Here is a 27,608-nt window from a genome sequence, read left to right as displayed (position 1 = left end):
TCTACGTCTGCCACAGGTGGTGCCAGGTGTTCAGTCCCAGGTGTTCCTCTGTTTCCGTGTGTTGTTGTTGAGAATGTCACCTCACCATGTAACCTCTCTATGGCCCATCATTGTCTGTTACAGAGAGACTTGCGGAGAGCCTACGTCTGCCACAGGTGGTGCCAGGTGTTCAGTCCCAGGTGTTCCTCTGTTTCCGTGTGTTGTTGTTAAGAATGTCACCTCACCATGTAACCTCTCTATGGCCTATCATTGTCTCGGAGGTGGTGCAGGTTATGCTTCATATGGAACACGATCTGTCCACCGACACCGAAGAGTTCAGGTTTGTTCATTTTCTAGTTTTCTTTTACGAACTTGATTTTGTGTGATTTGGCTTGCATTGAACATTTTGTTTGGAACTTATATGCTTGAAAAAATAAAAAAGGAATTATGTAATACTGGATTTTACATTTTTGCCATAAGGTTGAAAATGAATTTTTTTTACCAAGAAAAATGATGAGCAATACTTTTTCCTCTGATATAAATATTGTATTTTAATTTGACATTTAGACTTCTTGAAAATAACACCTCATTAATTTGTTTCTACCTTAAAGTTCCATCTACTATGGAGTGATATTCTTGTTCAGTCACTGCTAGGAAGCTGTGGTGAGTTATTGTCAGTTCCGTGTGTAGTAAAAAGTTTTAAACAACATATTTGAGCATTCATATAAAACGAATGGAGCAATACCAACAGGGTTAGCTTGTGTGAAGATTGGATTTAAAAAAAAACCTACAGTAGTTTACCAGATATTAACAGTAACACACATTTTTTAAGTGAAAAAAGTTTGTTTCCCTCTTTGTGATGGCACTCTCCTAAAAGTTCTAGTGTTTGCCATCTGCCCATTAGTGCCGTTGTTTACAAAACATAGTGACAATTTAAGGCTCTGATAAAAAAAAACCATAACAACTTAGTTTAGTTGTTTTTTTTGTGTAAAAAAAACGGGACAAATAATAAATAGTCATTGGTAACAGTGATTATTTAAATTCATTTTGTATTCCTGACATTTAATTTAAAAAGTATGTAGATTTTTTGTTCCTAATAAATCTTTGAAAACTAATACTCACTTCAAATGTATATATGTATACCTTATCAGTAATACAATTCCTATAGGACACTGAAGTGATATCAATAGTAAGTGGTAATACCTATCTTGGGTTTTCAGGAGTCAGTAGCCTATTTATATAAAAAAGGTTATCCTAAAAAATCATTTTTCCATTCCTTACAATGTGCCATCACTCGAGTGCAAATCAAAACTGAGTAAAAAATATCAATCATCATCCTGCCGATTTAACTCTACGAGAACTGCATGGAACTCATGACCTATGTATATTTTTAATCATTGTAAATAAATCACACATTTTTTCAACTTTAATAACTTCATCAATATTTACATGAAGGAGTGTAACTAATAATAAATATAAATAAATTCTCAAAAAAGAACCATTTGTTTCATCCCCCTTAAAGCTTCTTAGTTTAATTTAGTTTTGGCCTTTCAATTGGCTACTTTATTTGTACGGTTTGTTTTGGATTAATAACCAAACCACATATTCGCAATTGGTCATTGAGTCAGGCAAAAAATGTCTGGTTCTTTTTTAAAACTAAGGTCAATATTTTATGGGTTGCAGCATTTCTTTAGAAATTTTGGTTTTCCGATTTCTTCAATGTTATACAATCTAAATGATACTTTTTTCTTAATTGCTTCTATTAAAATCCATTGACTTTTTTGTGTAATTGCATTGTTGTTTGACATTTAATCTTGAGGTGAATTTCATCTAGACATGGTCACTTTAAAAAATCTATGGATTCTGACACTATCCTCAAATGCCCATCTATCTTAGCTTCAGTCAATTTCCCATCTACAATTCAAGTCTGGATCAAATTTCAATATGCTGCAACTAATTGTAACTTAAAATTTAAACTGTGCTTTCAGGGATGCCTCAAGGTCGTTTTTTGTTTGATTCACAATTTGATTTTACAAAACTTTGAATCACAAATGATTACTTACTAAATTTAAATTTTTCAAAACAAATTTCTTTTGTTAAAAGCTGCAATGTATAATATAGGTATAATTTACTGTTTGTTTTACTGTGTGTGCTTGGCTAACCTGGGTTTTGTTTGTTTGTTTTTGCTTCTGATGCGGTGGCGGTGCCAGGAGAAACAACAGGTATTTGATTTAGTTTCAAATTAGACTAAGTAACGATCTTAGCTCAAAATAGGATTGAAATATGTAATATCACCTGAACTAAATACACCAAAGTCTTGCTGATTGGAAGTAAACGGGACTGGACTCTTTTGATTAGGTGTTTATGCTGGAAATTGCAAAAAATAAGAAAATGTAGTTTTGACTTTAATTGGGCATCAATTGTGACAACATCATGATCGTCTCCAACCATCTCGGAAACATCGTCATCATTTCTTGTGGAGACGCTGTCATTGTCTTCTGTGATCACAGACATTCATGATTATCTAACGTAACTGTTGCAACAGTGGTGATGATAACCTGTGATTCTATTCTTTACACAACGACCTTAAAAGAGAACCGATAGAATTTGTTAACGAATCCTCATGCTACTGTAACATATTCTTCCATACTAAATTCCTGAACAATTCCTAGTTTACCTGTTGGCTAGACACCTTGTAGTATTTTTATTTTAGAACACATAGATTTGTTTTAATAATAATTTGACATAAGTGTTCTTTATTCCACAGCACTTGTTTCAGATTTTGGGGACTCAGGTGTATTTAACTCATTCTGATATTTAAATTTTGTCAAGCATTCCGCTCCAACTATTTGATCAAATAAAATAATAGGACAATATAGTATTACAGTAACTTACCTTCAGTATAACTAGTAGCTTATCAATGTAGCTTATCACATCTTAATTTATAAGATAGTTAAATCACTTTATAAAACAACAAATCCAATACTTGAGGAGTCTGTGGGATGGAATGGTAAATGTTATCTAATAATATGTTCCAGATACTAATTTTAGAACCATTTATTGCCGGTGGTTTTGATTTGTTGTGCAATTTGGGCTTTAGGCCTGTTGGTACCGTCAGCCGGCACCCACACATCCTCACACAAAACACATTGTTTAGGTTTAACATCACTCATGATATAAAAGTTAGTAAAATAACAAAATACAACAGTTTAGCATGTAACTCTCAACTTTGCTGTAAGCTGCAAGTGTGAATAATTGATTGGTTGTTGTTTGCAGTTCGCACATCCGTCTGTTGTCTGCGCTGGACTTGTCATGGGTAGTGAACAGCAACAACGGTCTCCACGCTAACGGACACCCCCATTGGCTACAGCTGCAACTGGCCGCGGCCAAACTGTTGTATCTGGCCGTACATCTGCCCGCAGACACATTACCACAGTTTCAGATGTAAGCGTTCGTAGTTCTCAGAAACAGAACAATCTTGATTATCTGATCTTCGGCTAACCAAACATTATTTCATCAGATGTAGATTACGTTTTTATAGATATAAAACAGCTCAATGGCTGAAAAATGTTAATTAAAAAAGGTTTATTCTCCTTCTTTTAAAGCCTATCGTTAGGAGCCAAGGGGCAGAGCCCTCAGCGAGCTAAAAACTTTAACGCCACACTACACTGTTTTAACGAACTTCCCACGCAAGGATTTAGTCCAAAAAACAGGTGTTTGCTGCCAGCTTAATCAAATGGGGTTTCATTACTTACTACTGTACTGTAATGAGTTTTTACCGAACACCAACCAGCTGATTATATTATATTTGGCAATGAGTGGTTATAAACAAAAAAAACATAACCTCTAGTTATGAGTAGTGATTGTTAGCTCTTTAGTCGGTGGGAATACATAAGGATTTGTACAGATTTTTTATTGTTACGTTAGCTTAGAGTAGTATGGCGTAAAATATCGTACGTCACTCGTCCAAAATGTGTTTACCGGACTCGTATGGTGATCTCGCACTCGACTTCGTCTTGCACAGGAACGACCACACTTGTCCGGTAAACACCTAATTTCAGGACTAGTAACGTAATATACTATTTCTGTACACCTGATTGCAGATACTTTTTCAAGAGACTTTTTTCAATCTAGTATTCACACTTACTAGTTTACAATCAATTATTGTTGATGAATAACCTTTTCATTTTGTAGTTTTAAAGAACTAGATTATTCTTTTCTGTGTCCTCATTCCGATGTGAAACATCAAGCTATATTAGTTATTCATATATTTTTAGCACTTCAGTTCTTGGGTTTTTGTTTTTAATGTACTTTATTGACTATTTTCAATCTTGCTTTGCTTACTAAAGGAAAGGTGTTAATAAATGAATACATATATATTTTAAAAAAATTGTGTGCTAGATAAGATACGCAATGCAAGAGGATGTAGAATTAATGCAAATATTTTTGTATTAGGTTATTAAGTAACATGCTTAAGTTTAAACCTTTTCCAGGTACCGGTGGGCGTTTGTCAGCCCAAAGTGTAGCACATCTTCGTCTCAAGTCAATGCAGACTTTGTACCTCACGTCACAAGAATAGCAAGGCTAATGGATGTCAAGGTATAATCTGCAATTACAACCAATATACTCATAGTCTCATTTTGTTGTTGAATTATTAATAGAAAAAAGGTTGTGGGCTATCCTTAAAGCTACAAATAACGTGGTACAACTAACATGAGGGTGAATTACAATATTGAATTGAAAAATGTTTAATATTTCACACATTTAAAGCACAAGTAAAGCATTTTAATTTGTTTTTATTTTGGTTAAATATGGACATATCAAGTTGAAATACATGTAGGATAAAAGAAATAATTAATAGAGAAATAAAAATATATTCCAAGGTCAGTGGGTTGGATAGAAACAACTTAATCACTGAAAAATCTATGGAGTTCAGTGAGTTAAGTTTTGGAGTTCTATAGTAGTGTTCTACATCCCAATGTCTGTGATAGTTTGGAGGTGCACCAGAGAAGCTGCCGTCTCCATTGCTACCTCCGGGCAGTTCTATACGAGCTCTCAGCGACCTTCATCCGTTCTTCACCGTCATGAGCAGCGGACACTTCACTCCCCTGTCGCTCGCAGAGCTAGAGACCGACATAGAACAAGACTTCTTAGAGCCGATGCCTCCACGGTAACTCCTCTGAACATTGTAATTGTAAACTTCTGTATAAATGTATATTGTACAAACGGGATTTTAGAGCTTCTTAGGGCATTTTAATTGATTGATTTCTATTGTACATAATATACTATATTGTTATTCGAAAATCTATTTACCATTTAATTTATCAGATAATGGGACTCTACAAGTCATTATTGATGTTATTGTTGACTATGAATTTATTTTATTGTTGGAATTTACCATTTGAATATTAAATATTGTGTTGTAATTTATCTGTCATTGTTTTATCGAGATCGTCTTTACTTTATGTTGATGTATCATGTAAATAATGTTTCGATCAATTTGTAATATTTTTTGGATAAAGTTAGGTATTGTCTAAACATTTAAGTATTTTATTTGATTGACAACAAAAGTGAGCTACCAAGTGCTGGTGCTAGTTATTTTAGTTGTTCAAAATTGTTTTTGCTTTTGAAATGTGCACGAAATTCTGTACTACAATATTACCTACTTTAGTATGACCAAATTAATTTTGTTACAACTACACTCTACGAGTCCTGCAGAAGTAATTTAAACACATTAAATTTTTATGAGTTCTTCTAAATCAACCTACATCTCTTGCACCGATAGATCCAAAATTCTAAACCGCTATACTTACACGAATCATATGATAATTTTTACCTCAATTAGTACTGTATTTTATTTACATTATATTTTATAAATTTTACCTCAGATGACAAATCGGTTGTTAAAAGTTGGAACGGTGTTGAGTGAGTTTAAAAACTGTTTATAAATTAATGCAATTTAAATATACGAGCCGAGTGGGCATCATGTTGAATTCCTTTTACACATTGACATTAGTGACGTAAAGACTTAACTAATTTTTGAAAATAATAAAATAATCAACTTTAGCAATATACATGTAGCTCATAGGGTGGTATAAATAATGTATGTATAGTTTCAAACAAATTATTTTTGTTCTCATAGAATCATAGTTTTGTAATATACAAAAATATGGATTTCTAAAGTTGATTTATAAAATAACTTATAATTAAGGTTACAAATTTTTCGAACAAAGTTTGTGCCTTAAGTATTGTGGTAATAAACGTTCAAAAACTGTCTGGAACTTGGACAAAATTGTGTATTGAGTTTAAATGAAAATTGTCATTCTTAATTGACATTTCAAGTGAGTATTGTGAGATTTTTAAATTTATTATTTATACTACTTAAGGTACTTTTTTGTAGCAGAAACCTTTAGAAAATAGAATAAAAAATAATACCTTAAGTTTAATTGTGTATCATAAACCTTGTTGGCAGTGTTTTCAGTGTCCCTAACCTAGAATCAAAATAATAGATCCTTTATTACTTCTGAGAGTATTTAAAAGTATTGCATTTAGTAAAATTTTAGCGTTTTATTGTTGATGATTAATATTTACAGGATTCTTCTAATGAAACTTAGTAAATAGTTTTATTTTTTGTGCTGTTTACTTCATTGCTTTGTTAATTCATTAGAGTTTGAGATTTAAATATTTTTGATTGTGATTATGGTTGGTGCTCTTACTTAGTTAGGTCAATTTATTTATTGTATTTTGAATCAAACATTCCATATTATGAGTGCTTTCTTAGGTGTGTCTACAACTGGACGTTTGTTTTGGTTCTCTACCATTTCCAAAGCAGACGTCCAACATTGCAGTATATTTTCTTAGAGCATATTTCACGTAGCTACCTTCCAGCTGCTTTAGGTTGTTAGACTGTTAAGTTTTTAGAAAAGTTTATATTTTGTACCACAATGTGATATGATGTATATGATGGAAGGGTCAATGATAATCTTGTTTCTAAGTGTTGTCTATTAAATACAGTCGATAAGTTTACTTTACAATTCACTATGTTTTATTTCCTTGCTATGTTTTATAGTTTACTTTAGGTTAAGTTTCTCAGGAAGTAGTAGAAACATTCACTTTCATTAGTGAAAGTAGACTTGTCATCCTACTTTTAAAGTGTTTTCATCATGGAAAACAGCCATTGTTAGTCCTCGTAATGGTCAGCAAAATCATTGTTTTCGGGTAACTTCTAGTAGGGAACAGAAAAAACATATGGTAATTTTTTCGGTTCGCTAACCTCAAAATTTGTATGTAAAAAAAATAAGTACATATGTATAAGTACATTATGAAAAACGCTGCTAATCACACAATATTTTAAACTGGGTTTGTTAACAACAGAAATTTAAACATTGACGACGACCTTATATAACCTCAAATTATGTGGTATAATTTTGTAACGATTATAAGGTTACTTCCACAGTATGATGAAAGTAGTTGTTCATCCCACAAAGTGAAAGTGTCTTTTTGATACTTAATCTTATTTCCAAGCTCTGCTACACCTCGTTTGTAAAACACACTTGTGTACCAAAAAGGGCAACTTTTGCTCCTAGTGATGAAAACTAGTATTTAGTGGATCAAAAACCTCCATTACATTGTTAGGAGAAATGAATGTTTGAATGAATTTTTTATAATGTGTTTTTCAAATCGGCTATGTTTGAGTACGCTGATGTTGACAAAATATTTCTTCTTTATTTTAGGGAGGATTTTAAGACTTGTGCTTCCATTTTAAATGGCATACAAAGAAAAATAATAGTTTTCCATCCCATTGTTTGGATTCATAGCTCCCCGCCCCTTGGAACCGCTACTGATCATAACACAACACACTCCAAATCGAAGTTTTTTTTGCTGGACCCTGTAGTAAATTATTTTTGATACAACCTCATTCTAAGGCTCTACCAATGTCTTATTCTGAAAACCATTGAACATAATATAATTTTGCTTAGCGATTTTTACCATGTATATTATGAACTATTTTTAATTCAAGGCATACATTTCATACATGTTAAGTTTTTCCAACTTTTTTTGCATTTTTTTTAGTACCCGTATACATATTTCATTCATTCATGTTTAAGTTGTACTCTTGACAAAAAACTTTCTGCCTGAACATACATTGACATTGTTTGTGACATTTATTATTATTATATATATATATTTTTGACATTATACACAAGGATAGGGATCAGCTAGTTTACCTGGTAGATAGAGTCCAGATTAGCTTTGGTAACACACACAAAACAGTAAAATTCCCTAAAAGGGACGAAATATTAAGTTACTGTTTTGTGTGTGTTACCAAAGCTAATCTGGACTCTATCTACCAGGTAAGCTAGCTGATCCCTATCCTTGTGCATAATAATCCTAATCAGCCAGTTGGCTTTTCCTTAACTTCTAACCTATATTGTTTGAAAGAGGTATCCCTTTGTGTTCCTATGATTACGAAGTATCAGTATAGAATGATCCAGAACCAAATATGCAGTTTTCCCAAAATATTGTGAGTACAGTAGTTTTACGCCACACTACATTATTTTGACGAACTTCCCACGCAAGGAATTAGTCCAGAAAACAGCTGTTTGCCGCCAGCTTATTCAAATGGGGTTTCATTGCGTACTACTGTGCTGCAATGAGTTTTGCCGGACACCAATCAGCTGATTATACTGTATTTAGGTGGCAGTGAGTAGTTATAAACAAAAACATAACCTCTTGACTAGTGATTTTTAGTCCTTTAGTTGGTGGAAATAAGGATTTGTACGGATTTAGTAGTATGGCGTAAACTATCGTACGTAACTCGTCCAAAATGTGTGTACACACTTATTTTCAGGACTAGTAACGTAATATACTATTTCACAACATAAATGTTTTACAATCTACAGAGACATGTATTTCTTTTGTTTGTCGTGACTAGCAAATTATGTAACTACAGTGATAAGACAAGCAAGGTCTGTTGTCCTTCAGCTTTTGGCATACTAATCACACATTCTGTCTTCAATTCTCTGCCCTTGCAGATACGGAAGTGTGTGAGCCCTCAAATAATTTTCCTCTATTGTTAAATTAACATAACGGCTTCAAGCATTTGTTACATTTTACCTGTACATATTGAGTGCCAAGAAACAGGGTCTGACTATCTTGCAATTTTAAGCAAAAAGGTAGTGTTCAAAAATTTATTAATTGACAGTTACTACAATATGTTTTCATTTTGCTGTGTTCTTATGATGATGCATGCACAGCATGAAAGATGCAGTGTGTGCCTTTCTTCAAAACTAAAAGTCACCTACAAATTATTTCTTCTGTAAGATCTAAAATGTTGATGTAATTTGATGAACCACTAGTAATTTTAGTTTCGATATTCCTGATTCAATGAAATAGTATATTACGTTACTAGTCCTGAAAATAAGTGTTTACCGGACGAGTGTGGTCGTTCCCGTGGGAGACGAAGTCGAGTACGGGCTTACCATACGAGTCCTGTACACACATTTTGGATGAGTTGCGTACGATAGTTTGGGCCATACTAACAAATCTGTACAAATCCTTATATATTTTCACCAACTAAAGGACTAAAAATCACTAGTCATAAACCTCTAAGAGAGGTTATGTTTTTGTTTATAACCATTCATTGCCACCTAAATACAGTATAATCAGCTGAATGGTGTCCGGTAAAACTCAGTACAGTACAGTAGTACGCAATGAAACCCCATTTGAATAAGCTGGCGGCAAACAGCTGTTTTCTGGACTAAATCCTTGCGTAGGAAGTTCGTCAAAATAATGTAGTGTGGCGTAAAAAATGTGATGTTTTGTTCAACCAGTGGCGGCCCGCTGTAGAGGCTATAGCCTCCCATTGTACCCTGGAAAAATGTATTTAAACATGCATTTCTTCCTAACAATGTAATGGAAGGTTTTTGACCCAGTTCTAACAGGAGGAGGTTAACTGCTCCCCTTTGGCCGTGAGGCCATGGTGCGAAATGTTTGCCTTGACTGTACTCTCTTTCTTACCTGACCTAATGGACGTTCTTTCTGAAACCAAAGTATGAATCACTTCCGTAGCGTTTATATGAGGTCAACTCATGGTTTATATGAGGCTCATGTTTTCAGAGGTCAACTACTAGGTCTGAGGGATAGGTTAGGTTAGGAATACCGTATCTTCAGCCAATGTAATTGGATCTTCAGCTTTTGACCAAAACCAAATTTGATAACGCACTATGTTACTTCCGTAGTGGTACAATTTTTAGAGGTGTAATTTTTTTTCAAGGGGGGGGGGGGCAATTCACCTACATCCAAAAGAGAACCTAACTGTCAAGGCTAAAACTTTGCTCCACAACCTCGCTGGCGCAACAGCCAAGGGGGAGCAATTTACCTACAGCCGTTCTAACAATGGCTTTAAAAACACCCCTTTTTTCTTGGGAAGCGGCCGTGGTGGAACACCCCTGGTAAGCTCCCGAGAAATAATGCTGGGCACAAGCTAAATTTATATTTACACATCATCAACCACATACTGTATTTGCTTTAAGTAAAAAGGGGAACATTTTTTGATAAGAGGCAAGAGATTTAACTTTCATGTGCAATGCAAAGAAAATCTATAGTTATCTTAGTGAATGTAATGTGTTTACAAATACCCATAATAACCTCCCCCAATGTACCAATGTAAGTGTTTTTTTTTAATATATCCCTGTCAAAAAGTTAAGTTAATTTTTGTAATAGAATGTTTGTGCGTCTCTCTCTCTCTCTCTGTACTGTAATTGAATTTGTAGCTTGAAAGAAAGTCAGCATTCATCTTCTAAAGTTGGGATTCTTTTTTTATTTTAAAGTTGATTCCCAAACGATTGGCAGAAAAGGTTGGTCTTTTCTTTACATAGCTTAATCAGCTCTTAAATCCAACCCCGCCTCATCTGGGTTCTGAAATCGAGTTAGTAAACCAAGTGATGCTACTAAAAGGCAATTGTTTGCTGTAAGGCTCATTGTCTGAATTTTAGCCGCATAGTTAGATGGGTTGCTCATACCCTAATCGACGCCAAAGAAATCTGCATTACAATGTCCAATCTTTTACTACTGTTGTTGAATTGAAGTAAGGCATTGTTTCTGCCGACAAACAAACCTCAGGACAAGACCCAAGTCTTATGGGAAAGGATTGATTCTCCTGTTAGGTTCTCCTAGTTGCCGAATACAGCCAAATTTGTGACTATCATGAAGGTTTCTCTGGTGCCTGCATTATAGTTTAAAGTCCCTGCTGAATTCGGTAGCTAGGAAAACCCCCCAGATTGGTGATGTGCAGTTTTCTATGGTGGTTTGATATTTCTTTTGGAGGTACTTAAGAACTAGGAGGTACTGCAAGTTGGGGACGGACTCAGACAAGATTGTTCTAAATTTTCCAATGCCTTTGCCACAGATATTAGTGCTGGACCAGCTGAGCACTCCATGTACACTTATTGGCAAGATAAGTGTTATCTATTAACCTCAATAATCAGGTCACTGTGTCCATTTTGTACTTTAGGATCTATATTTAGAAATGTGCAACAAATATCTGATATAAAACTCTTTTTTCCTGTCGGTGAGTACAATACTCTATTAAAACTACAATTGTCCTTTTGTCACCATTGAATCTAAATCTACATCAATGAGAGCCTCATGAATAAAGATCATTTTGACTTTTGACTTGAGTTTGAAATACCAAATGTGTGCAGAGAGCCTTTTAATTGTTAGAATAATACCTTTGAATATTATTAGAACTAGTCATACCATCCCCACCAACTGTTATGTATAACTTTTAAATCACAATTTTACAGCATTTGGGGTTGTACCATTTTATATACAACTAGCTGAACCCGGCTGACGTTTTCTTGCCTTTGACTATTTATAATCCCGCGGGCTTTGCCCCGTTTAACTTCTTAATTTTCAAGATGATCTCGTTTGCATGGCTCAATCACGTCCTGGTTGAAGTTCGTTCGCTACGCTGACTCACCTTTAGGTTGGAGCTCGTTCGCTACGCTCACTCACCTTTAGGTTGGAGCTCGTTTGCTGCGCTCACTTGCCTTCAGGTTAGCTCGTTCGCTACGCTAACTCGCTTCCAGGTTGAAGTTCGTTCGCTACGCTCACTCACCTTTTGGTTGCAAATTAGCTGTTGTCATAAATGTAAAAGAAATAATAGTGCTGCACCCTGTTGGTAATCCTTGTAACTTTAATGCTATTGAACATCATAGAACAGAACCAACTTGTTTAATTGAAACAGCTGTTAAGATTCATTAATTCCATTTCTCATAAGGTTAACATGGGAAACTCCAGACCCACTGGGGCGGAGCCGATTGGACGGATCACGAAATTGATGGTGTATAAACCTATTCCATGACATTCTACACGTGTCCATGACATTCTACACGTATGTACCAAGTTTCGTGGCAATCGGTTCAGCGGTGTCTGAGTTTATCACTGCCAAACAAACAAACAAATATATATATACAAACATCCTTTTGTATACTTATAGATTAAAAGCAATAATAAATCATCATTAAAATGGTTTGAGCCGTTTTTGAGAAATTCAATTTATTTTATTTTATGAGTTTTATTGCCAATAAAAATCCAAATTTCAGAAAGATTTAAAAAAATTCTATAGATACCATGTTTTAGTACCCACTTTTCAAATTTCATCAACATCGCACCACAGGTGTAGTGTGTAGCTCTGTACACATTCCCACGTACAGACATCACTTCAAAAACCCATATTTTTGGGTTCAGGGGGGACCCATTACCATATTTCCACCCAAAACTCAAACATGTTGATGAAAACAATACTTTCACCATATATATAGCCTATATATATACTAATATGCATAGGGGGAAAAGTAAATAGTTATTGGTGTAACTAGTGTGCAAAGTGGCACTTTGCTGCTCATGAGAGAAATGTTTATGCACGAGCCGCAGGCGAGTATTTTAACAAGTATTTTAGACCAGAGCGAACTCTTGACTGGCTCTGGCTCATTCAACGATGTTCATTTTTAATAAAAATTGGCAACACGTGGCCCATAGCCAAGTAGACTGATATCTACTCCAGTATCAGAAAGTCAAGGAGTACAGTATAACAATGACAATTTAATGATGATAAATTGTCAGTTATTCCAAGTCTATCACCACTAACCCCTTTATTTTTAAGGGGGCTTAGTAATTTCTGTGTCAACATAAAGGCATAGTTTCCTTTTCTCTTTTTTTGTTCTTAAGTTAGACACTGTCAAAAGAAATTCTGTGTAAATATCTGAAAAGAATTTGGCGGTAAATATTAGAAAACGGGTCATATTTTTGGTGTGTTCACAATCAGTTACTTCCAATCATCAATTTTAAACTTGTCTTTGTAACTGCCAAACCATCTACTTCTGAAGAAGCCTCTGAAAGAGGCAAAATATCAAGTCTATTTTGTAAATAGGTAGTTATTTTTTTTACTTCGACTTGGCTGCAAACTTTCCTCTGGTGATTTAGCTGTGTCGTGTCCTCTCCATCCTATATGATTTTTTAAATCCAAGCGAAATGCTTTTTCCTAAAAACAATGACTCTTTTTTTATTATTGTTAAAATCATGGCCATATTGGTCAGAGTAAAAACACTTTCTGATTTACAGGTTGAATTTATTTTTGCACTTCTTTACATCAAATTAGAAATTAAAAACTATTTCCTGGCAATCTAGGATCCTAATATTACATATAAACATATATTGGCTGTTTTTCTTAAAGGTAAACAAAGTACAAATGAAAATACTGATACACAGTCAGTCCCTAATTTATCTGATGTTTCAAAAATATTAAATGACTAGTTAATTTAAGTTGCACTGATTTACTATCTACGTACTTGCATAATGTGTTTTAAAAATTTATTACAGTATAAGTTATAAAAATATATTTTTGAATCGATCAAAGAATTAATAAAAAAATATTTAAGGCAATCAATGTGTTAAGAACTCAGTCCCTTATCGTTTGAATTATCTTTTATATTTTTTTAGGTTTATCTCTAATTTTATCAAACCAAATTGAACGAGTTTCCATAAAACATTGATACGACAAAAAACTGTAAAAATACAAAAATCTTTACACTCACATTTAAAATTTCACGCTCATTCCATGTAAACTGTACAAGGTAGACTTAAATTCATCATATCGAACGATACAACTTACTTCACTAAGCTAAAAAATTACCTAACTAAGACTCAATATGAGCCATGGCCATAAAATAAGAATTCCTAGAGCGGGTATTTTTCTGGAAAATACCCGCTAAGGTACCCAGTTAAACAAATCCGTCCGGACGTGTCTGCGGAATACATGAAAGGAATATTTACAACTCGGATATGTACACCTAGGCTACTGGAATATCACTTGCCCTCGAGCGATGGCACTCAGATGGCACCCGCTCCGCAATACTGCAATACTGCTCGGTACCGAATAAATTAACCCTAACCGAAAATCTACAGTGGATTTTACATCTAATTTGAATGTGAATTTCCAGCTGAGACTTGGAGTCGCAGCAGGGAGGTTGGGGTGTATTCAATAAACATAGATGGTCTTGAGCTGGTCTCGGAGCTCGGCTGGTAATGTGTACACCTCCTGGGGTGGCTTCTTCTTGACCAGACGTCGCCACTTGCCGCTGAGATTCTTGCGAAGACCCTTGCACTCCCTGGGCTCCTCGCAAGCCACGCTGTGTACCAGATTGTCCTGCAAAAGGACAAAATTGGTCAACACGCTGTACCCAGAAATGTACAACAAACCATTTTTGTCCACCTGGAAGAAGATGGGGTGTTGATTAGTATGTGTAAAAATATAGTTTAATATTCTTGTCTTGTCATCAAAAGGAATACAAGTGAATTACTGTATATTGTTTTGAATTAAAGAAAATATGTCCTAGAAATACTGTAATTAGTTCTTGGATTATCAAAAACCGGCCTCAACAGTCTTGAAATAGGTACATAGGTACTATAACCATAGACAAATAGAATAAATATAGACGGTCAGCTGTGCTGCGGCTAGCATAAATTCTAGCTCACCGTTGCAGCGTCTGCTGGTCACACGGCTCCTGCGCTTCTTCGCCTGCAGCGGTGTGCACCATAACCATAACTACACGGCACTCCTAGCGGTGGCCGCCGGAACCTTCCTTTGACAGTCTATATTTATTCTATTTGTCTATGCTATAACTGAGCAAATAGATTGGGACAACTTGGTTAGGTATACTTGGAGCCAAGAGGGAAAGAAGTGTGGAATGAGTCTATTTGAAAATTTTACCCTGAGTTAGCCCCATTAAAAACCCAAACTTGTCAATAATTGTAACAAAATATCTACCAGATCAAATTCACCCTTTTCTAAATTTACCACCACTTGGCAGGCGTTCCGGGCAAAAACGTTTCATTCGCAATTTGGCAGGGTAGACAAAGTCAACGCCGTCGTCTTTGTTAGTCTTTGGCCACATGACAAAACCACGAGCGTGCTGTCCCAAGTCTCGATAGCAATGATAAGTTTTAGTGGTCTTTTCCCGTTTCCCTGGTTTATTTGATTGCGGATTCGCGGGTTAACTTTGTGCTCATTATACAGTTAGTTATCACGCTTGCCAATTATACGAAAAGCACAACGCAGGCGTTTGCACGCACGACCTTGGATCATAAGAGATATGTCACGGGTCTAAGACACGTGTCGAGACCCAACACAACAGAGACACGTCTTCAGTTACAAGACCAATGTAGGGAATACAGAGTGAGTAGCCTGTGGTAGGTGAACGGTCTCTAAAAGATACAGTGTTGCCACATCTGATTGCGGTGTTGTCTGTGCCGTTGCTCTTGAATACACATCAAGTACTATACACAATTTCGAGCCCTCGAGCATTCCAGAAATGGCAACGTGAAGGATTGAAACGATTGACTTATCTGACTGAATAACTGTGTTGTGGGTGTGTGTAAGTTATCAGAAGATAAATAAACGTCTTAATACATCCAAAGAATTTTATTTAGGAGGCACTCCAACTATAAAGAAAAAAACTAAATTACAGTTCAAACTTATGTAGCCTGGACAATTAACTGTACTCTGCAGCTGTGAGCTGATAATGACAATCAGTGTTGCCAAGCTACAATCTCCATTGGTGCCAACCTAGCGGGGACAGACCCGACCTACTTCCCCCACAACGGTGTCACGGGCGCTTGCTCGACGCTCGCTACTGCAACGGTTAGCAAAACAAAGAGGTTTTACACCCTTTGCACCCGACAATTGCACGCGCTGATGTTTATCCTTCGAGAAAACTACGACCAAAGGTTATTAGTCCGTAGAGGGCACTGGAAAGAGTAAACGTTTACACGACAACAAGGCTGTCTCGTGTTTACAGCTGTGTTAAAGTGTGTGATTGGTAAGGGACACCCACCTAGTGACCTAGCTAGACCATTGATTATATATACACAATGGTGTATATAAATCGAATATAAAAAATTCATAGCAAATGCCCATTCGCGACATAGTTTCCTATTTTGAAATACAATAAAACAGAAGAATAGAAGAAAACAGATAAGTCTTTAAGTGTTAAAAAGAGGTAATGTAATGAAAAATACTTTGTCGATGTAATTATAGAAACTAAACAAAAACTATCAGTCGGAAGAAACATAACCAGTAGAATTCACCATCATTTCGTCCGTCATTACCTCGCGCTTTCAAACAACTGCATGATGGGAGCCTCGCCATGGCGGCCTCGGCACAAACCTTCGACCGGGACCTCGGTAACTCGGCGTTGTGGATATTGTCAATGCAGTGTCACCCGTATGCCTTGAATACCGATATCTACCTTGGTCTGTCCCCGGAAACCATAATTGTGTAATCGAGGTCTATTGATTATCATTTGGTTTGCACTGACGCGGAGCTTTGTTATTTTAGGTACTGTAACTGTATTTTGGTGAAAGTTAGTTTGTAATAGTTGTGTGATTTGGCTGGATTTAGATTCGAGCAGCAAATCCTACCTGTTGTCGAGTGTACCGCTACTGTAGGCCTATAATCCTACAATCCTACATCTAGATCCAAACATCATTATAATTTCAGTAAATTCTCTGTCTAATGATCCAGAAACTGCTCTATTTTGAACTTGTTACAAATAACCCGCCAAAGTGATTGGTCCCTACATTTTTGAAATACTAATCTTCATCGTATAAAGTAAAGGTTATTGGACGGCTGTTTCAATATACTAAAAAATGTTGAGTAAAAATTCCCCAAATAGCCTTTTTGACAAAAAACAATTGGACGTAAAATGCTTCACAACTGTACTCATGTGTAGAAGCCCGTGTACGGGATATTCTTTAGGACTAAACTCCTAACTTTAGACTAACTAAATAACAAGTAAAATAGCATTTTCGAAAATAACGTATTTTGAAATCGTGTTTTGTAGCCTCAGACGGTCGGATATTTTCTTTTTCTACCTACAGTCGGTGCATTCAAAGGCCACAGCCCCTGAGAAGGTTTTTGTTCAGCCCCAGGTCTACAACACTATCGATCCTGAGCACCCTCGTCACATCCCTCACCCCAGTCGCCCAATCCCTCGCCCAAGGTCCCACGGCCTCCAGCACATCGACCGTCTCCCCCTTGCCGAGGTTGGAAATAGCGGCTCAATAATAGACGCGTGTCGTGTGTGGCGGTCACGCGCTGGTGTACAGTATCGTTATTCCAAACAATATATAACCATTGGCATTAACTAACAAAGCCATAAGGATAAAATAAAGTGTTAAGTCAAATACGCTTATATTTCAACGGTTTCCCACGTAATACAGCTCGATTAGCCTGAATTGCATACACATAGTGTTCCATAGTCAATTATTTTCAAACATGATTTTGGTCTAGGGGCCTAATAAAATCTCCTACGCTAAACATCTAAAACTTGTCATAACAAGATAAATCTCCTATATAAATCTCCTACTATTTTTCAGGTGGCAGTAATCAACTCGATTGCCCTCTACATTTACGATCGATAAGATGGCATTGTATATGTGTGCGAGTGTCTATAGCGTATAGACGAGTTAAGTGTCTATATTTCAGTCACCATTACTCGGGCAATCCTCTCCTCCCGAGTCAGTGAACTCGTTGCGACGATTACAACCCGTAACGTATTTTTCAAACAGCTGTCCGGGTTTTGAACTCATCCCCCCTCCAAGATCAAGGGCAATGTCGGGACTGGTAAAAAGAGTTTGAGGCCAATGACCCCCTCAAAACGGAGCGCCGCGGCGCGGCGATGTTTTGATTTTGACTTTTGAAACTATCGTTAAACACAAAATTAATACCTGACTTTACAAGAAATTTACAATAACCTATGTAAAAACACTGATTTGTAACTTGGATGTTTTGAATCTTATCATTATGACGATCTGCTTGCGCTCCCCTTATCAATCGACACGTTCACATAAATAGGCTATCAATGTTAGCGCTAAAATAGACTGACTTATGTAAACTTCATCACGAAACTTGTAAGCTAACGCACTACGTACTAAACATGGGAGATTTTAGTGTACAAAACAAATCAATGACTGTTTTTTAATCTGCAAGGACAAAAATGCCCCAATGTGATCTGCCTAAAAAGTGTAATTAATTATGTTTTAGCTTAGCTTAATGTTTTAAATGTTTAATCAGGGCCTAAAAAGTGTAGAATACAATTTGAGTAACGGTACAGCAACTTAAGAGAAAAAGAATATGAAAACTACTGATTTACTGTAACAACTTTTCCGAAACAATCACAAGACAAAGATCTTATTCTCGGATCAGTTCATCCTAATGAAATGTAATTAATTGTTTGAATTAGATTGTGATAAAGATTACGCTAGACGATAAGGTACATACTACATGCCTATTTATTGAATAGGCGAAACATGTTGTGAGTTTGACTACCACATTAGAACTAAAGGACCTCATATTTGTCTAATAGGGGCTAAATTGTGAACCATTTTTATATTGTCTATAAAATATTACAATGGTCTATAAGTCAATGGTCTCCATTGATTTAGTGAAACCAGGGGCATAATTTGAAAAGGATCGGTGAATATTTCCTGTGATCTGTCGATCTGTCTACATATGAAATTAAACACACAGGACTGGCCTGTGGCTACTAAAGACTTCGGAAAGTCTATAAGATAGCCTACAGTCATTGGTGTTTCCAATGAATTGTTTGACTTACTACAAACTACCACCCCTTTAGTCTATGAAACTACTGTACAATGAGTGTTGGTTGACATACCTCATCGTTGTTGTACAGGGTGTACTGCGAGGAGGCCGTGGTGGAGCAGCGGCTGTTGGTCCACAGGAAGGGCGGAGGCAGAGACTCCTGGCTGTCTCTAGGGCAGGAGACGACCACCTCCTGGCACTGAGGCTGCTGTTGTTGCTGAGGGACCTGCTGCGTCTGCTGCTGATGGTGTATCACGTTGTTGTTATGGTTCGTCGTCACCGTCGTGTGCAGGTTGTCCTCCCGCTTCCTCAGCTTGCTGCGAACCAAACGAATGGCGATCAGATGATTGCCGTTGCCACCTGCCATCAGTTTCAGACTATTCCTAAGAGCTCCGCAGTTAAAGCGGTTCTTGATCGAAACCGTCTTTTCCGCCTCGGACTTATCCGACTTCGGCTTGTTGGGGTAGGTGATCACGTCACCGAACGTAACCTGTTTGTTGGGCATTTTAACTAACTTAAGAGGAACCAGATAAATGTCGCTCACAGCCTAGAACCGCGGGGCGGGTCACTGCGGTTCGACGTAAGCGACGAGGTCCGCTAACACTTTGGTCTGAATATCACAGTCGGTTGTACGAGAGTACGGGCCCGTTAGGAGTTGAACATCTTCTACGGGTGAAAACGCAACGTCAGGTTTCCAAACCGCGCTACGCAACACACGGAGTTGAATCTCCACTGAACCACTAGACACAGTAACCACACGAAGCAGCACCGAGCACAGGGTAACACTAGAATATCCAATTGCACGTGTACAGTGTAAAAACTGTGTGATTATTAGCACTTCGACGGACAACCACCATTTGACACAACGCACCACCAACCAGCGAAACGCTGTCGGCGTGGACTGAGAATCGGGCGACGCGTCAAACGAGGTTATTTAAACGACAGCCGTGACGTCACGAGCTGCCGCGCGCTCATTGGCTACAGATGTTCAGTCTCGACCAATGGTGGCTCGCGTTGCACTCGTTAGTTCTCACACTCGCCGCGGTTTTCCGCCGCGCCCCTGTCGCGCCTCGTGTACACCACCCCTCGGTCTCATTGTTACAATTTCAACCCCGTGCTCTATGAACTGCCTTTGTCGATTGGTAAACGAGTAAAATTTTCGCATTAATTGACTTGAGAATATCGGGTTTTTAGTTCTAGAGACATTACAAAAAATTATCCATAATGCGAAGGTACAGTAATAGTTTCTCACCGAAGTAGTCATTATAATGAACAAAACTTGTATTGTAGCCTATATAGCTCTAAGTGTATATTTGTTTATAATGTAATTGGAGGGAAAGTGAAGAATTCTTTTTCGTTCTTTTAATAGCTACAGCTACACTTTGTTTTGTGGTCCATCCCTGTATTCAAACGGATGGGAAGGATAGGAATAAAATTTAATATTTCTAGTCTATGTCTTAGCGCAGACAAGAGCAGTCATAAGAAAATACTCTTATGTCGTAGTTAGTGTCTAAGGGTGCTAAAGATTGTTCTAGTCGGCTCCGTTCCTTTTAACTGAAAGCTAGTCGCGTATCGGGGTTAAATGCGTATTCGATATTCCTAATGTACGAAAAATACAAAAAAAACTGCAACTCTGAGGAGACACGATATAGTACTGTACTTTAGCATTAAAGTAGGCAAACATTTAGAAGTCTACTAGTGAAATTCTAATCTATAGCGCTTGATGGACTAGTTTTCGTTAAAAGAAGAGGGAAATCGTAAAAAGAGCGAAGTTATTTTTAGAGTGATGAGAAGTAGTTTCGAGACCCGTGGGTCGATTTGATAAGAGGTTATCAGGGTCACATCACCTCAGTTTGGTTGATGGAACATTTTTGTCTCAAACACAAAACATACAAGCATTTACATGGAGGCTGTGTTATGCAACTTACTGATACCGCGACAAGGACAGGGTGATTGTAAAGATTATGTAAAAGATCCAACGGAAAAATCAACTAAAAATAATCCTCCAAATCTGCATAACTCTCATAACTGTTATTTCAGTGTATTCGTTAATAAAACTGTCAGTTTTTGGAATAATTTTTCTCCATACAAGAATACCTAGGTTTTGTTTGTATTATAATTCACAATTCGAGATATTCATTAACACAATTTAAGCGAAACAAATATCAATTAAATATGCTCATCAACATCACCATACAATTTAAATTTACTCAAATTGCCTACATTGTTCAAGAATTTTTGAAAATCATTAGCACTTATTTTCGGTTACACTGTAGATTACTATAAATTAAAATAACTAGTCTTGGGTATACAGGCAAAGATAAGGACAAAAATACCCCTAAAATTAATGTTTTAAAGTGGATTAGCTAAAAATTGGACTTCTTCGTCACGCACGGCTTAAAGAGTTAGAGGTTTCGTGTGTAATTCCAATTTTATCATGTGAAAGTGTTTTGTCAACAATGCAACAATAGAAAACAACATATTTATGCTTCGTCTACATCCTAAAAGTTTATTAACTGTACCTATTATGAAGAGCAAAATTTATTCAATTTTTCATTTGTTTGATGCACTTGCCAGTTCAGGTTTGACCATGACGTACAAACTGAACCAATATGACAACAATACAGTAGAAACAGCTGATTTAACCCGATATCAATTAATTATTGACTATGTTTATGGTTCAGCTGTTTAAAATATTTGATAATTATTAAACAATAGTAACAGCTGATTTCAACCCCAACAGTTACATTATGGTGACATCGACTAATTTCGCAGAAGAAAATAAAATAGAACAGAGTAGCTTATAATACATCGTATCATTATTACGATTTATTTGTGTCTATCCTAATATGCTATTGTTTATTCCACAATAATAAACCTTCCTTTGACGATATTTAAACAAATTAAACATATCTGAACAATTCAAATTTTCATTACATTGGCGAAGCATTCCTCTTACATTTACCTGGCTTAAGAATTGTAACAGCTGTTTGTTTACAGTGGCCTAACATAATCGACATTATTTTTTGATTTAAGCTATAAATCAATAAAATGCACAAAAAATATGTTTATTTATTTAATTGTTGTTGCAGAACGAAAAATTAAGCATTTTCGTGCCTCCCTCATTCGCTTCGGCTATCGAAGAGAGTTTAGTTAAAACTTGGCTTATCGTTATCGACCACATTGGAGGACGAACTTTAGAGTAGAGAATCAGAAGAAAGTTTCTCGTCGACTTAATTGAACACATTTAATTAATTGTTTGCCAGCGCATGATCTGCCATGCAGTGGCGTGATGCTACACCAGTGTACTGTACTTCAAACTGCTGCAATTATTGCCATCATCAGTAATTAGAAGAAACGGTGAAATGCGCACTACACGAACTTTATCGTGTGGTGTTTATTTATTGAAGTATTTTGGGTTCTGTCATGTGTAATTTTTTATTTTTTGTGTTATAGATGATTTTTATTCATCGAAAATATATGCCTGGTTTGAGGTTTAAAGAACTGCAAAATAGAAATATTTTATAAGAATATTTATTAGACAGACAAAACAATTTAAATATTTTGATTGATATTTGTTTGATCATATTTGACACATGTTGTTTGGTTTGAGTTTATTTTTAATTAAAACTATTTTACCATTAAGTGTAGCCTATAAATAAAATTGGAAAACTTTTAAAGGATGTCACTAAGTGTGTAGGAAATTCGAAATAATATTGTTTACCTATCAATTATGGCTGCAAGTCATATGCAAATGAAAAAATATATGCAAAATAAAATCAAGAGTCAAAACTAGGGGTTAAACAAGACTGAGATAAGTTGTACAAAACAACGTTTCTACGCACTGAGTTACAAAATAAAAACACGTTTTACAACAGTTTTGTTGAATTCACAAACATATTTATAATTGCGCAAAATAAGTTTAACTGTTAAACCCCCCATAAAAAGCACGACCTGGGCATAACTACGTTTACTAGAAAACAGCTGATTACAAGCTCTCTCTTGTCATGAACATACGTGGTAATTTTCAGCTGATTAACATTACCTTATCTTTCAGCAAACACGTGGATTGGTCCATAAATTAATTAAGATTAGGCGATGAGATTACGTGCCACTCGAAAAACTTCCATAATTCCATGTGGTTGGTTGTTATGTTGGATTATTGTCTTAGCGATTACTGCATAGGAAAACTAGATCAAGAACTGTGCACAAGTTCAAGGGAAATTTGACGAGGAAATTGGTATCAACAAATTTACCCGTCCTTTCTGGGCATAGGCCTGTATTCTTCCCCTAAACAATAACAAACATCTATTCACGCAGCACAACTGACTTTGGTGAGAAATTTGATCCATAATGCAAAAACATCGAACGAAAGCAAAGATAGATAGTTTTTATTGATATTGAACCAAAAGTGTTATATTTACGGCAACACATTTTAATTGTCTTGCCAAAAATCAACAAAACATATATCGATTAAGTCCAGATGGTAAAATAAAACAAGTACAGTATTGTTTTTTTTTAAGCGAGGATTACAACAAATATTTGCTTATTAGTCTTGTAGCTTTTAAAACAACGTTTAATAAATTTATCTGGAGTGTTAAATGTTCATAAATATTAAGTGTTATCACAATCACTCAATTATTAATAGGCCTAACTACTATTAAGCAGGCAGGTTTGTCACAGTTCAAAAATTACTAAAGCAGGTTAGGTAATGGATACTTTGCACCTACCTACTAATTAAATACCACTAAAATCGAACAACTGCAAGAACAGATGAGACATACTTTTACAACGAAATCCATGTGTTTCGGTTAAAAGTGCATTACATTAAACATACATTAGAATGCAATGCTTACGTCAAAAATGCTTTACAATAAAATGTTTTTAATCTTCAGGGAGGTGTAACTTACAAAGTATAACTATAGTTCAACACCTCATCATCATAGTAATGACACATATAACAATTTAATTCTCTACGAGTAGATTGTTATCTTGTGGCTTACCATATACTGTATTTGGCGTGTGAGAAGTAAAAGAAGGTGGTGAACATGATGACTAGAGATGGGACACCCGCGAACGCGACGACGACGACGAAAGGACTGCCGAGGAGTTGAGGGTACAGGGTGCAGGAACCAGCAAGATATTGGGAATTCAAAGGTCAAGGGGTAACGTGCTTCCTTATCACACAGTCTGCTGGGGGTAGATATTTAGTTGAGGGGTATTTTTTAAATTTGGGAAAACAAATATTACAACAATATCAATATCGTGTTCGATATCAGCTAAGAATTCACTACCGATTGTCTTAAATATTTTGCTGTAAGATATAATTTTAATCTAAAACAAACCAAAGATCAGGTTGTAAAACCCAGGACAGTGGGAAATTACATAGAACAATGTTTGACGTGAAGTAAAGAATAATGTGTTATCTTATATATCGTGCATTTTTGAAGATTTTAGAGTGATCGGTAAGTTTGTGATTTAATATCACTATATAACTGAGAAAAATTAATAATAATGATAATGTAGGCAAACTTAAGTGTATAGTTGGAAGAAAAAACATAAACATTAGCAACCATAAACATAAACATAACCAACCAACAGAATATAAAGCATACAGTAAAGTAAATTGTGTTTTGCAGTTCTTTGGACTGTTAAAGGATTATTGGACCAAAATCACTTTAAGGGTAACTACATAGTATCTATGGTAACTACCACTGTACCAAACTGGCTAGGTAACTGAGATATTATAGTGCTCACCTAGCAATAAAAAAGCTGAGAAAAGTCAGTAGCTTTTCGATGGTTCAAAACTGGACCAAGTTATTCCTGATCCTATAAATAAATGATCCTGGCTAACGAAACAGCTGATCTTAGTCAGTAACAAAGCTACACACTCATTTCATTCTACACTCTACACTTATCTTTGGGTTAAAATACCCACTTATTATAAACGCCCAATAAGTGGTGTCCCCATCTCGATTGATAATGATGGTGATAATAATAATACTCGTAATGTAGATGTTTATAAACCAACCACAGACTCATTTCCAATAAGAAGTTCCAACGACTAATTTAGATTGCATTGATTGTCACAAATGAAACATACCTATACTGAGTGTGTTCATTACTTGGTAAATTTGCACATCTGATATGAAACAGTAATTTCCAACTTGCAAAAATGACGTCACTAAGTCAACAATTGGTTCAATTAACCTCAAAACACCATTTCCTGATAAACGGTGAACACTACCTTGTGTAACTGTGTTAAACCTTGCCAAAGTGCTAAGTCGCAGAATAAAATACTGACCGAGTGAGAGATAGTCAGCTGATTAGCAACATAATTTAGTTTATCGTTTTAATATCACGTGGACTGTGGATGGTGGTCACGTGATCTTGGCGACACTAGGCACAGCCTCTATGATTGTGTCGACACTTTTGCAATGTCTACAGTACATTCAGCTGTGGTGTGTCGTTTACATTTTACTACATTACTTTCCAAATAAATAATTAGCGTTATGTATAGATAGGCAGTTAAAATATTGGTAATGGTAATTGGTAGTTAATGGTTACGACTGTTTAATAATTTGCCTAGGATCCATCATGAACTCTCTCATAGTCTCATAGATCTATAATTCTTGAGAATCGCCTGGATACATGAAATACATACAGGGTGAGTTTTAATTGTCCCCCCCCCCCAACTTTTTTCTACATTTTTTCAAATATCAATCCCAGACCACTTCCAAACATTGTTGGGTAGTAAGTACTTCATTTTGACAAGGTGGCCATTTCCGGCCGCCATCTTGGATCCGCCATATTGGATGCAAAATTTTTTTTTCAAATGTAAAGGTGGGGTTGTGACCCATTATTTCGAACTAAATTTTTACCCTGATTACAATGCCGCAAACCGTTTAATAAAATCTTGATTCATTCTAAAGTTATGAGGGCTTTTTAAAACTTTATTTTTAGCCCATTTTAACATTGTGCATTTACAAACTAAGACCATAATCTCAAAATAGTGCTAGATAAAGATAAGTATACACTACCAGTAATTGTCGACCTATTTTCACTTGGTTATGACTGATGTATTTTTTTCGGCCGCCATCTTGGTTCCGCCATTTTGAAATGTGATAAATTATTTTAAATATGAAGGGGTTGTTGTGACCCATCATTTCGAACTACTTTTTTAAGCTGAAGACAATGCCGCAATCCATTTTTTGTTATCAAGTTTTATTTATGAAATCTTGAAATTTTTTTGTTAAAAATGTCAATATTTCAAAATCAAAAAATGAAAATGAAAAACGGATCATGGAATTAAGTTCAGCTTAAAAAGGTAGTTCGAAATGATGGGTCACAACAACCCCTTCATATTTAAAATAATTTATCACATTTCAAAATGGCGGATCCAAGATGGCGGCCGAAAAAAATACATCAGTCATAACCAAGTGAAAATAGGTCGACAATTACTGGTAGTGTATACTTATCTTTATCTAGCACTATTTTGAGATTATGGTCTTAGTTTGTAAATGCACAATGTTAAAATGGGCTAAAAATAAAGTTTTAAAAAGCCCTCATAACTTTAGAATGAATCAAGATTTTTTTAAACGGTTTGCGGCATTGTAATCAGGGTAAAAATTTAGTTCGAAATAATGGGTCACAACCTCACCTTTACATTTGAAAAAAAAATTTTGCATCCAATATGGCGGATCCAAGATGGCGGCCGGAAATGGCCACCTTGTCAAAATGAAGTACTTACTACCCAACAATGTTTGGAAGTGGTCTGGGATTGATATTTGAAAAAATGTAGAAAAAAGTTGGGGGGGGGGGACAATTAAAACTCACCCTGTACGTCATGTACATTAAACGCACATATATTTATGTGGGTTTCGTTATTTGATAATTATTTCTTGTTGTTTAACCAGCACAACCGGATATAACGGTTTATTTACAAGCTATTGACATGTTTTCTGTGCTATTGATTACCCGCTGGTATAGTTGCCAAAGATAAAAGTGAACACAGTAAAATGTATCCTAAAGCCCCCCATACACTATCCAACATGTTGGACGGACATGTCGGGATCCGACGTCTTGTCGAACATATTGGACAGTGTGTGGGTTCCGACCCGACATGCTCGACGGATATGTCAGGTCGGATGCTCGGTCCGGTAGCACCACCCGACTCGAGCCGTCCGCCTGACATGTTGGCCACAGTTTCCAGTTAACTTGTACTTAGCGAGTTGTGCGTGATAACCGTCCCATTTTTCCATAATGTCATTTAATAATAATAAACAGTTCTGGTCAGAATTTTTAACTCTACAGAGACCAGAAGGCGTTGTGGGCTGTCAAAAGTAAACTCTATTGCAACAAACATGCACATAGGGGCACGATATCCTGATGGAAAAGTGCAAGGAACTGTATCCAGAGTGTGATTTATAGTTCGTTAAAAATAAAATTGAAAATTTAAGAGCCT

At 36.0% G+C, this 27,608-nt stretch overlaps 2 protein-coding genes across 4 annotated transcripts in view; one reads left to right on the top strand and one right to left on the bottom strand.

Moving 5' to 3' along the window:
• Positions 1–6,516, top strand: part of LOC128989456 (protein dopey-1 homolog) — a 91,796-nt gene extending 85,280 nt beyond the window's left edge. Inside the window, exons 33-37 of the mRNA XM_054411352.1 lie at positions 124–319; positions 2,190–2,201; positions 3,256–3,423; positions 4,473–4,578; positions 4,971–6,516. Coding sequence (XP_054267327.1) covers positions 124–319; positions 2,190–2,201; positions 3,256–3,423; positions 4,473–4,578; positions 4,971–5,153 — 665 coding nt within the window. The 3' untranslated portion in view covers positions 5,154–6,516. The remainder of the gene's footprint in view (positions 1–123; positions 320–2,189; positions 2,202–3,255; positions 3,424–4,472; positions 4,579–4,970) is intronic.
• A 7,075-nt stretch (positions 6,517–13,591) lies between these two features.
• LOC128989437 (uncharacterized) overlaps positions 13,592–27,608 on the bottom strand; it is a 229,961-nt gene continuing 215,944 nt past the window's right edge. For 2 of the 3 annotated variants that reach the window (XM_054411332.1, XM_054411339.1), the window contains 2 exons: positions 19,218–19,461; positions 13,592–14,755 (listed from right to left, as the gene is read on the bottom strand). In XM_054411332.1, the coding sequence (XP_054267307.1) occupies positions 14,522–14,755; positions 19,218–19,461 (478 nt within the window). In that variant the 3' untranslated portion in view covers positions 13,592–14,521. Of the gene's footprint in view, positions 14,756–19,217; positions 20,061–27,608 lie in introns of those variants that run through there. The other variant, XM_054411343.1, reaches the window with a different exon arrangement.

The sequence above is a fragment of the Macrosteles quadrilineatus genome, unplaced genomic scaffold (assembly GCF_028750875.1).
Source record: "Macrosteles quadrilineatus isolate MER2022 unplaced genomic scaffold, UCM_ALF_1.0 Scaffold_1__1_contigs__length_201487025, whole genome shotgun sequence".
NCBI classification, from domain to species: Eukaryota; Metazoa; Arthropoda; class Insecta; order Hemiptera; family Cicadellidae; genus Macrosteles; species Macrosteles quadrilineatus.
The sequence above is the reverse complement of the archived record's forward strand: the minus strand, read 5'-3'. Positions and strand labels throughout refer to the sequence as shown.